A 12645-nucleotide genomic window follows, 5' to 3' on the forward strand; every position below is an offset into this window, starting at 1 on the left:
ATGTCTTCCTCTGTTGAGAGGAACTTGAAATAGGTCTTAATATTTTTTTCCTGGGTCACTTTTCATCACTATACTTTTAGGTTTATGGACTTTGGACTGCTGCTGCTGAGCAACGTCCTTTACCCTCTCTGCTCCCCGGGTGCCACAGAAAAGGCTGCTCACGTGTGTATGTGTGTGTTTACTATATGGATAGGTTAAAGATGAAAGTCCATCTGTGTCCAACACATGTGAATATGACTGTATTTTCAAAAATGCTATTAATTTTTCCCCACAGATTTTTTCTGTCACTTTCTAGCAGCAAGCCATCAGGAACTGGATATTTCAGTAACAAAAATAAATCGATTTTTGAAAACTGTTACTGTGTCCTGTAGTACAGCCCTGTAATTCAAACCTGAAATGTTTTATCACCAGCTAGTGCACTGCAACTAACCATCACATGTTCACAAAGCCTGTTGGTTTGTTTCAGGTATGTTGTTGAGGTTGCCAGTTTTAATAATGCCAGTGGTAGCTAGTGTCCATGTTTTTCTCATTAATAATGAAAATGTGCACAGGACTAAACATATCAATGTGGGGCAGCTGTGGCCTTGCAACCGGAAGGTTGATGGGGATCTTGATGGTTCAATCCCCTGAACCAACAGACAAGACTGAAGAGCCCTTAAGCAAGACACCCAACCCCCAACCACTTTCGGTGCTCAGTAGTGTGTGTATGGCTGTGTCACTTGTGTACTGCACACTTATACTATAAGCTTTGTACTATGTACTTATCTTTATAGTGCTGCTTTGACAGGTTAGTCCATAAAATATTAACATACTAACCTGCTTTCTACTGCCAGGAAGTGATAAAGCGGTGTTAAAGCAATGCTGCTGCATCGTTATCCAAGCCTAGGCTGCAGCTAAGTTAGGACTGTCCTATGAAAACTCTTATTGAGAAGCCTTTCGGTCACACAATTGGAACAGTCTAACCAGGCTGTGTGGTGACATCACTGTGCAGTTTTTCTCCTTTTTCCCCATGTTGTATGTGTGCAAAGAACTGTGGGTGGCCGAGGGCTGTATACGAAGGGTCTTTCACTTCGGAACAGACCTCTTTGACGCAGCGGCCGTGAAATGCAGCTGACCTCGGCTGCAACCTAGGCTTTAGGGCACAGCTAGAGACTGTCTACTGTCGTCGGTTCCAGACCAATTCCGTTTCGCATTGCATTGTGGGATAACAGTGTCCATCGTAATCACACTCGAAAACCGACATGTTCTAATGTATCATGGGTTTTTGGGTATACTCAACTTTGACACTTTTATCTATACTACATACTTCATACTCAAAGACTAGTCCATATTAGTAATAAGTATTCAATTTGGACACAGTATGTATTCACTGCACATATGCTTTAAAGGAGGAGATAAAATGTATATGTGTGAAAAACAAATACACATGTTTTTTTTTTTCTTTGAATGTATATATATATATATATATATATATATATATATATATATATATATATATATTGGAAATCCTATTCAGTGACTACAGAATTGTTCATGATTTAGAGGCCTATGGAAGCTCAAGAAGGCAGGATTTATTATTTTTATTTTTTTTAATGAAGGCTTACTGGATGTCATAATTTCAGAAACTTGCCATATGGTAAGCTGCCAGACCAAATTTCAGTAGGGTAAGAAAAACTAGAGGGAAACAGCGAAAGCAAAGTTAGGCTACATTTTAGTTTTACAGTGTCCATCACTGTCGCTGCTATCGTTTCCTCAGCCTAGGCACCATTTTCTCAGGACGCTCTTGGAAATCCAGAGCTCCGTGTGAAGGGGCTCGTAGATCGATTGCTCAGGACTGCCGCATCCCTTCTACGAGAGGTTGACATCAATAGTCTTTCTCCAGTGCTCGTCCTTACACTGAAAAAATGGACTATCAAGAGAGGAAAAAATGAATCTAGAGGTCCAGATAATATGATGTAAGTGTAAACACGGTTTTCTTTGGCGTTGTCATCTCCAGGGCGAGGCGTATTTACGTGAATTCACTCAACTGAATTTGTGCTTTTCCCTCCTTACTGGAGCAGGTGCATTTCGATGATGTGATTTTTTTTCCGCTTTGGCTTGAATGTTTCTTCATAAACATGTTGGACCCACCAGCACATGTGTTATGCTTCGTGGTGTTCAACAGAGTAAAACGTTACTAAAGTTAAACGTTAATGTTTTGCGATCTTCATTTATGCGATCCTCGTCTTTGGTTTGCCGGACGGACGGATTCTGCTGCTGATGGTGTTGGGCCTTCTGCAGCAGCGGCCCTTGATCATACTGAAGGACTGAGGGAAAACAGCAATTTGTCTTTAGTTTGAGGATTTCCATCCTGCTTTGGTGGCTTTAAAGCCAATCGTTTGAATGTTCGTAGTTCCCGGGTCTGTGGCTATAAGTTGCTGTATTTACAGCTGCTCGCAAAATAGCAGCTGGACACACGGGGCTCTGAGCTCGAGTTGTGTTGGCCTGATTGGCCAGGCTTAATGTGACAGCTAGATAACAACAGGTCTTACGCCTTGACCATTTAGTACAAGATGTGTATTTCTGTGTATAGGCCATTGATGCTAGTTTAACGCACTGTGTAGCCTGCATTATTTATAGCATGGTTTTTGTATACATTACATTTGCAAAACTGCAAAACCTGCTTAAAAATAGATGTATCTTTGCAGGAATTGTGCGTGTGCCTGTAAAAATGCTACATAAATACAAATAAGTGTGGAGACAGTATAAGAACATTTCACACATACAGTTATTTCTATGCTGGTTAGACGAATACGGTTAGAAGAACACCAGTTTCATTCCTGACTTCTCCTCTGTGTTCAGTTGTTATATAATTCTATCCATGAGATAAACAAAGTCATTCAGAGTAGTTTGATGTTTTGATGTAAAATGGTTCATTGTAGAGAGAACAGTATTTCCTTTCTGGCCATAGGAATAAGAGTTGTAATTAGGGATGCATCGATACCACTGTTGCCAGGTTTACAAGTACCTACAAATACAGAATAATGATACCAACTCTGACCTAAATGCTCGATAGCTGGCTATAAATCCTGATATTTATAGTGCTCCACTTTTTATAGGTTGTACTTTTTTATATCCTTTCCTAAATAAGATATAATAAGCTTGAAAGAACAGCACATGTGAAAAGTTTCAGAGCTATGAAATTTTTTTTTTGGTTTTAAATAAATGATAATATATATAAACATATATACATAATTAAAATGTCAGTTTAAAAACTAAGAGGGATTCTGCAGCAAGTTCACATTCAAGTACACATTTCTATGTAAAAAGGTACTAAACTTCAGTGTGTGGCCTTTAAACAAGCTGCTTAAACTCAATTTTTGTATTTTCAGAATCAGAAAAACACCACATGGAAACAAGTGCTGTAAATGGGAAAGATCCATTAAATGTCTGTATAATGGTAACTATAAATGGTAAACTATTCATGACTGGCTTTTACTGGTTGTTTAAACATTTGGTTTCATGACAAAGTATGCAAACAAAAATGTTCTTTGTTAAAAAAAAAAAAAAGTAATCCATCAGTAAGCTTCATGGTATTGGTGCTCTCTACTGTCTGTAAGTGCCAGTATTGGCACCAATACCGATACAGTATCAGTATTGGTGCAACACTGGTTGTTATGTCTACAGCACAGATATAGCCATTTGCTTCCCATCATCCACTGCGTTTCTTAATGTAAAGTGGAAAATGGTAAAATAGTGGTAAATAATATAGTGCTAGTAATAATAAATCTAAATAGTGGTAGTATTTTCCTTCATATAGCAAGTACCTCTTCACACTGGATGTATATTTTTTTTATATCTCAGGCACCTATAACTTTCTGTGGAGTAACTTTGCAAGAGTAAATTATTTAATTGTATGACCAATTTTGACTCGGTTACAGCAAATTTCACCCAGAAATTATTGAAACACTTTCTGTTAGTCTTCTTGGTGGTTCACAGAATATAGAAATATTATATCTTCATGTAGAACATACACTACATAAAATACAATTTTAATAGTTGTCTTTCTAAAACCACTCGGCTAGCTTTCTTTTCGAAACCAAAGTACAGTGATTGAAATTTGCGAAAAGGAGTGTTTCAGATAAAAGTTGGTCACCTTTTCCAACAAGTGAATTACTCACAGACATGAGGGGCAGAATTTGTCTTTGTCTGTAGTACATGACAACATGGATTTAGTTTATGCATTTTGTAATTGGCACCAACGAATATGTAAATAGTTACAAAAAAAGGCTTGAATAGGTTTGTAGAAAATTGCATTATATGACTTGCTGCATGTAAATCAGACTGTTAAATGTGTTCTGTGTTAAGCACAAATGTGTAAAAGGGCTGCATCAGAAATCTTTATGATTCATTAGAACAGTCATTTTTGGAGTTGGCACTGTTATTATAAATGCTGACTCTGCCAGGCATGCAATAATGATGAAGAAGACTTGACAGTAGTAGGAATAAAATATTTACTGCATTTGAAAGCTGGTATGTTTGCTTATTTCCACTTCCTTTAAACTGAGGGAGAGTGTATCCACTGCTGCAAATTCCTTACAGAAAAGCAGATGTGTCTGCATGCATGTATAGTATAAATCACTATGCAACTCTGCCTCAGAGCACTCTGCCACAGCGCCATGATTGGAACATATTTTAGGCACAAAGCTTCTCAAAATTATTGTAGAGAAGTGTGGCAGCTACAGGCAGTATATCTCTAATAACGGGTTAATATCACCACAGTTGTGAATGATTCTGTTTCTGGAATGTTTACACCCAACCACCCTGATTGACGTTGCTTAACCATTGAATTATGCTGCACACCACATGTTAGAAATGTGCAGATAACAATATAACACAGTAAAAAAATCTGCTCTCTGTCCTGGATAACCCCACTAGTGTTTTCCTTCTTGCAAGACATCTGATTCAGTTAGAAATGGGCTTAATAACTGGATAATAGAGCTTATTCTGGACTATTAAAGCCAAGAAAACACTTTGTTGCATCCTGGCTTTCCAATATTAGAGTTGGAAAGCTGTGATGTTCTGTGATGATTACCACTGTCTGTTCGATGACAAGCTTCTCCTTTTGCTTCTCCAGGACTCTATGGCTGTTCAACATCAGGCGCCCCCCAAACTGTGAGGACTGGATGGATAACAGAGTGGACAGATTAGAGGGGAGAGACAGCTGAGTTGGTGGGAAGGAAAAGGAGTCTTCCTTTGGCCTGGCCCTGAGAGAGTCAGCAGGATGAGCCAACAAGTGTACATAATACGAAGTGTACGAGTGAGCATGTGGGGTTTTTTGATGCTCTGTGCTGTAACATGGGCATCAGAACCAATAATTGTAGAACTGGAAGCCTCCATGCACTCCACCCTCCTCTTGGACATTCAGTCATCTGTATCCAGAGTGGCGACAGCCCAGACTTCTGGAGTTTCAGACACTGTTGCAGTGGTTGGCCAGATGTTCTGGATGAGGATCCCATTGCCGTCAGCAGACTGCCATAGCACAGACATTGTGAGTTCCTGAAGGCACATGCACACCTCAAAGTGCCAATGTCATTTTTTATGAGAGTTTGATATGAGGGATGTGCATTTTGGTGAAATTTAAGGAACATAAAAAAGCAATGTATTTACACTACCTATTCAATTTGCAGTGACAACTGGTGGATGCTTTTATTTACAGCAGTGTATTTGAATCATAGTAGACAAGTAGGTGAATATAGCTTTAGGAGTCTTGCTGAAGAACTTAATGTGCTGTTTTTGCCCGGTATGGGAATCAAACCCTAGTCTGTCAAGGGGAGTGTAGTGGTGTTACTAACTACACCAACTGCTTTTTTAGCACCAGTATGGACTGCTTTTGGAACGAGTTCTAAAAGAGGGCAGCCAAACAGAGGCAAGGTTATTTACATAAATCGGACGTATGGGTGCAGTAACATTTCAGTCAGTCTGTTTAATTCTAAAGGACAAAGAATTAAGTAGAGATAGTTTTGCAATATAAAATATAAAAATACACAAATGCTGACTTTTTCTACAATAATCTGTAGTCAAAGTATTTGTTGCAGTGAATAGATAAGTGAGTAAAAAAAATGACATGATTAGTTCTGTGAGATTCTTGGGCTGTCTTGCATGCGCTGCTGTTTTAAGGTTGATACACAGATTTTCAGATTTTTGCCTCTTGAGGTAGCAAAAACTATGTCATGTTTTGGAATTGTGTTGCTGCCAGTGTTTCTAGCAAAACTGTATCAGTGGCAGGATGAATTGATTCCATAAAAGACCAGCAAATCCTGAATGCAAATATTAAACCATCTGTTAAAAGACTGAAGCTGAAACACGGATGACTCTACAACAGAATAATGATCTAACACATGGACTATGTGAAGAGTGACAAATAAGCTTTTGCAATGGCAATCAAAGTACCCTGACCCAAACATCATAGAAAATGTGTGGGCTGACCTTAAACAAGCTGTGCAGGCAAGATGACCCAGTAATAGCTCAGAACGGCAGGCGTTCTGTAAGGAGTGGGAAAAATTCCAACTACAAGAACCGAAAGGCGATTAGCGGCCACAGAAAGTGTTTGCAAGCTGTGATTTCTGCCAAAGGGGTGTTACTGTCCTGTCTCTGTAACTTTGCACATGCCACATTGATGATTTAGTTTATAATGCTTTTTACATTCTGTTTTTATGTTATCAGTTTAGGAAACGGCTAAGACTCCGGTATGCCTCTGTCTTAACAGAGATTGCATTTATTATTCAGATGCTTCAGAGACTTTGATCAGGACTATAATTAAATTCTGTTCACTCCTGTGTTTAGTCCTAGAGTTATTTATAAACGCTGTATAATATCAAAACAATCTCCAATGTGAGTTTGAGTAGCTAAGGTGATTAAGAAGGCTAGAATAATCCCAGTTGACAGAAAAACAAAAACAGTTACCAACTAAGGTCAACATGCAATATTGTATCATCTTAGCAAAATACACATTATTTCTCACTGTTAAGTATTTTAATCAGTTATTTGATGTTTAAATAGTAAGTATGTGATTTGGTATGTAATGGTAATGGTATGTAAATGGTTTACAGCAATGCAATGGCCCACATTAGCCACACAGCATATTTTATAGCATTGTAACGAGCACCGTTTTGTAATTAATCCCAAGTTTTACTGAATAGTGCAGTTGTCATTTCTGTGACTTATGGCTATATGTGCGGTTAGCCTAGCATCCACTCATTTCCCCAGGTTTGTCTTCCTCAAGTCTTAGGGGGAGGTTGGATTATAAGCCAGTGCTTTACCTTCTAATGTGTTCTGAAGTGTGGTTAGCTTTAGTTTGGTGGTCAGCTGAGATAGTCCAGCTTGTTTCCAAAGGAGCGAACACTGGAGAAAAGAGATGGTAAAAGCGGGTCACCTAGAGTCAGTCTTTTTGCTTCCACAGCCATGAGGCCGCAACACCATATTCTCCTGAAGTGGCTGTTTCAATTGTCAAAAGGCTTTTGCTGTTTGGCAGAGACTATGTTCATTTTGAGGGTGTAAATATAATTAGTCAAGACTTTTAAGTTTTGGAATTTTGGAATTGTTTACAGCTCTGTTTTGATTATGCTGGATTTTCTTTTTTGTTTGAGGTTCATGGTTGGTCAGTTCCATGTACCATACTCTCATTATTCAACTATGCCAAGGTAAATACAGTTTGTCATTTTAGGGCACTCTTAAAACATTTGTTCATTCCAAACAAACAGGATTGCACATGATAAATTTTGAAGACTTGTTTGAAGACTGAGACCAACCTATTGAACAAGTTAGGTCAGATAACAAAACACCTAGTTTGGTAATTCTGAGTTAATGTGCAATGTAAAGTCATACTGAAGTCACATAGATGCCCCACTGTGCCATATAAAAGCTCACTGTGGCTCATTATAGACAATGTTGTTATTCTCGGGAAAATATGGCTACATTGTTCTCTTTTTCTCAGTTCTACATGTTTTGTATAAATCAAACATTTTATCATTCCTTAATTCCATTAAATTTAACAGTGCGGCCACATTGTAATGATTTGTAATGTAAGTGGCATTTGTACACTATGAATTGGCTCAAAGTAAATGTGGATATGAATATGTAAAATGTACCCATAAAAATAAGAGGAATTGTTGCGATTGAATAACTCCTGTTCTTTGAGATAAAGTGATGAACAGTGATGAGATTACTAATTATACATTTATTTTACGTATTTATTTTCCCATTTTCACTCTCTACAGTTCTCGGAGGTTGGCAGTGCACCATTCCCTTCATGGCTATATTGGGACAATGAGCTCTGTCTTCTTCAAGGTCTGCCACTAGAGGGTGATAAAGGTCTGTATCGTTTCAGCTTGTCTCCAGCAGCATTACAAGGTCGTGATGGCAGTATACAGAGCCACCTGCTTCTCAGAGGAACCAAACTAAGCAGCGCATACACTCATATAAACCAACCAGAGGTCTTCACAATCACAGTAAACTCAGAAGACCTACAGGAGATAGAACCTGCTCCACTGGCACGGCATACTGAGATCAATGCAACCACAGCGTGTGTCTGTTCAAGTGGCCAGCCAATCACTGTGCTAACTATAATCTTGGATGCTGACCTCATTAAGATGAATTGTAGAGAGCGACTGGCACTGCTACAGAAAATGAGTCACTTTGCTAGTGTGCCGCCAGAGCTGATGCGGGTCATGCCTGTTATTAACAACCGCTTTTTTGACATGACCGCTTTCATGGCTGGTCCAGGAAATGCCAAGAAGGTGGTGGAGAATGGTGCACTGTTATCATGGAAACTAGGCTGTGCGCTTGACCAGAGCAACCTACCTGACATTAGTCGAGTTCAGCTGCCAGCCAAGGACGGCACAATGTCAGCTTTGCTAGGATATCCAGTGGTTGGCTGGTACATTGTCAATAAGAAACCCCAAGTGGTGAAGCGAATCAGAAGACAGATCCACAACACTCCAACACCTGTGCCATCTCAGCTTCCTCCAACCACTCACCCGGAACCTGCAGAGCGCATTGTGCCTACCCTCACATCCCCTTTCATTGCTCCTACAACAGACCTGTTGGCAAATCCTGCTCGTGGTCCCTTGCCCTTGCCGGTCAAACCTACTATACGGATCCGTGACCAGGTGGCTTACACACCTGTCTTGGGCCACCCTCTTCCCACTCGAGTTCTGGGCAGCACCAGCACTCTCCCTTTACAACCAACACTGACTCGGCACGGTTTTGTGGAGCCTACCGCTTCTGTTACTCCTCCAACCACCCGCAAACCAAAGACCTCCACCACAAAAAAGGGTAAGAAACAAAAGACTACACCCATGCCTCGAGAGCCAAAAACTACAGTTAAGCCTTCCAGACGCACCACCCCATTGACTAACCAGAAACCTCAGCTACATAACCCTATTGATCAAGTTAACGTGTGGGTGGGGACGTACTTTGAGGTGAAGATTCCAGCTGATACATTCTTTGATCAGGAAGACGGCAGCACTGAAAGGTTGCGATTGTCACTGCGCCAGAGTCACAACCAAGCAGTTGACGAGGGCTCCTGGATCCAGTTTAACAGCACCAGTCAGTTGCTGTATGGCCTCCCTGACCTGAGCCACGTTGGCCGACATGAATTCTTCATGATGGCCACAGATAAAGAAGACTCAAGCACCACAGACGCCTTTGAGGTTCAAGTTAACCGCTGGCCAGTTGATGACCAATCGCCGGTTATGTTTGCTGCTCGTTTTCAGGGTGAAGCCAAAACACTGACCAATGACGTGCACAAGAAAATCTTACTAAGTAAGAAATTGGCCTTTGCACTGGGTGATCGCAATAGCAGTTCTATCACTCTAAGAAATATTTCCAGTGGTTCAATCTTGGTGGAGTGGACCAATAGCAGCTTGCCTAAGAACCCTTGCCCACGGGAGCAGATTCAGGCAATGTGTCGCAGGATTTCAGATGCTCAAGGTCACCCTACTCCAATCTTCTACAGTGCCATGGAGCCAGAGTTCAAACCTGTTAACATCAGTGTTCATGGTGCCAACAAATGCCAAAGGTTTTCATTTGTGCCACCAGGGGAGCTCTCTGTTCCTCCGTCTACAGGGGAGAGTTCCGCTCTAGTGCCAACCCCAGTCACGCCTTCCTCTGGCTCAGGCCGGCGTAGCAGCGATGACGTTTACTTGCACACAGTTATACCTGCTGTGGTGGTGGCTGCTCTGCTGCTCACTGCTGGTTTCATTGCAATGGTCTGCTACCGAAAGAAAAGGCGTGGAAAACTAACCACAGAGGAACAAGCCACCTTCATTAAAAAGGGTGTTCCTATCATTTTTGCAGATGAGTTGGATGATGCTAAATCACCTCCCTCCTCCAGCATGCCATTGATCTTGCGTGAGGAGAAACCCCCTCTTCCCCCTCCTCAGTACCCCAGTTCTGCCTGTGGAGAAGGGTCCTTGCTCAACCACCATATCCTGGAGGAGTACATCTCCCTCAGTGATGACGACCCTAGTGCTCCCCCTTATCAGCCTCCCCCTCCTTTTACTGTTCCCATAGAGGGCAAAGGTTCTCGACCTAAAAACATGACAGCCTACAGGTGCCCTCCGCCCTATGTGCCCCCCTAGTACATGACTAGATCTGTCACATTGGACAAAAGGATTTTAGTAGACATCTTCAAGTGGAAATAAAATTGTGTGAATTATTTGAATTCTGAGTGGACTGGCTGGGTGTGTGGACAAAGCCCTTGATTGCAAGGCATGCTGGATTATTGTGACTCTGAAAGACTGAGCAGTGGCTTCACTCTCCAATCCACAGAACACTCTGCTTCTGATCCAAAATCCGCAGTACTTTGACTGAAGCGCTCTGAATAAGACCTACTTGCTTAAATCTCGGACTCGCTTGAAATGTCTGAACCAGTTAATATGGAGCAGTAAATGGGACATACGGGTGCAGAATGAATGAAGCTCATATCCGCTAACACTCTTTGGGAATTACTGTCTCTAAAGCACTGAAACAGCTACTGCCACTGAGAGTCACTTAATCAAACTGTAAGCCACTTACGCAGAGCTACTGAGCAGAGATTTATATGAGACACCATTAAGAATACATTTGGTGTCTGTATAGTCTGTGTTTTTTTTTTATAATGATCTTTTTTAATGTCTTTACTTGCCTGGAAGCAACATTTATATGGAGTATTATGTTTCTATGTCATATGAAACAAAAGCAAACTGCTGGCTCTATCTATTTGATCATAGGCAGCCTTATGGGCAGATAGAAGCATTTGTTAGTGAAAATGACTCTCTCAGCCTATTAGAATTTGTTTAACGTTTATATATGCATTGCAGATCAGAACCTACCATTAAATTTGACCATCAAACCATGTCAACGTGCTTAAGGCTTAGGTATCCTGTGGCCACTGTAAAAATCTATCTGCAGGATTACCTGAAAAACATAACCACTAGTCTCTAAACCCACATATTTGAACTAAGATTCAGTTGTCTGAACTAGATCTACTACTATTGTCTGAAAGACGTTAAGACTAGCATGTGCTACACAAATGGAACACAACCACTGAATAGTAGGTAACCAGTGTGCTAGCACGTTTCAGTTGAATATCAATTAGCCAAATGTTTTGCTTACAGTTAAACCTAGCATTGGGGTAAGAGATGTTTCAGTTACCACCACACTTTGTAATCAGACTGCCCTTGATAACTCTTGGAATCATCACTTACTCATATTGTTATTTTTTAGACAAAAAGGACTCCAATGAAAGCACTGCGTTGCTTCTGACTGCTATATCAAATGTGTTTCCTCCTCTTTGTTGTATTGTGGCATTGCATTGCGTGTTTGTATATAAGTGTGTGCCTGCTCCACCTGTGGGATCAATAATACTACAGCACTAGACTAGAACAAAAAAAGGATTTTATTTTACAAACATTTCCAAGAGATTTGACTATTATATTCTGAAAACAGAAATGCAATATTTTACTGACCTAACCAGGACGTGTATTAGCCCTCGTGCTGGGAGTGTTTTGGAAAGAGCAACGAGCCGACGGAGATTCGTGTTAGATAAATAATGATACAACAAAAGTGACCACATGGAACATCTGAAATAATTCAGTCTAATGTTTTTACTACATTTTTGATACGTCTGAAATTGTTTATGAAAATATATTAATAAAGCTGTACTAAAAATTGTGACTTGTGTGAGAGCTCTGATGTGGTCAAATGCCTCAATGGAGAGTAAGAGAATCTCACCGGACAAAGCCTCAGTGGTACACTTTTGAATGCTCTAACTCATCTGTTTTCATGCAGTTTGTGACGTTTTTTTAGCCCTTTATTGATGGTCAACTTCGGTCAGCTGGGTATTCTGCAGACCACACTCAAATGAGTTGGACAGATAAGTACAGATTTGGCTAAATACTGAATATGCTGCCCTAAATGTATTCATTTTTAAACGTAGATTACATTTAGAATGTATCTTGATAAGGTAATGGGAAAGCTGAAGCTGGTGTAATAGTATATTTAAAAACTGAAGCTGATTAGATTTAATGTAAAGGGTGCCTAAATGTTTTCACGTCTTTTGAGGACATCGAAAATTTGTCAGTGATTTAAATTTTAAATCTAAAATTGTTTATTTTTTTAATG

The 12645-nt window shown here is 40.3% G+C and overlaps 1 protein-coding gene across 3 annotated transcripts; it reads left to right on the forward strand.

Annotated features, from left to right (window-relative positions):
• Positions 1-1846: 1846 nt before the first annotated feature.
• On the forward strand, positions 1847-12198 carry LOC140557572 (dystroglycan 1-like). Of its 3 annotated transcripts, none has more exons than XM_072682105.1 (4): positions 1847-1955; positions 3372-3452; positions 5117-5530; positions 8259-12198. In XM_072682105.1, the coding sequence occupies exons 3-4, from the start codon at positions 5264-5266 to the stop codon at positions 10620-10622; spliced, it is 2631 nt and encodes an 876-aa protein (XP_072538206.1). In that variant the 5' UTR covers positions 1847-1955; positions 3372-3452; positions 5117-5263; the 3' UTR covers positions 10623-12198. The 3 variants fall into 3 exon arrangements, with proteins under 3 accessions (XP_072538206.1, XP_072538207.1, XP_072538205.1); XM_072682106.1 differs by having other exon boundaries at positions 3372-3439; XM_072682104.1 differs by lacking the exon at positions 3372-3452.
• The last annotated feature ends 447 nt before the right edge of the window (positions 12199-12645 follow it).

The sequence above is a fragment of the Salminus brasiliensis genome, chromosome 6, assembly GCF_030463535.1.
Source record: "Salminus brasiliensis chromosome 6, fSalBra1.hap2, whole genome shotgun sequence".
Lineage (NCBI taxonomy): Eukaryota > Metazoa > Chordata > Actinopteri > Characiformes > Bryconidae > Salminus > Salminus brasiliensis.

Excerpts from the sequence above, each read along its gene's own strand:
- LOC140557572 (XM_072682105.1), top strand. The coding sequence starts at position 5,264 with ATGAGCCAACAAGTGTACATAATACGAAGTGTACGAGTGAGCATGTGG. Across the intron at positions 5,531-8,258 it reads ACTGCCATAGCACAGACATT|TTCTCGGAGGTTGGCAGTGC; the intron begins GTGAGTTCCTGA and ends CACTCTCTACAG.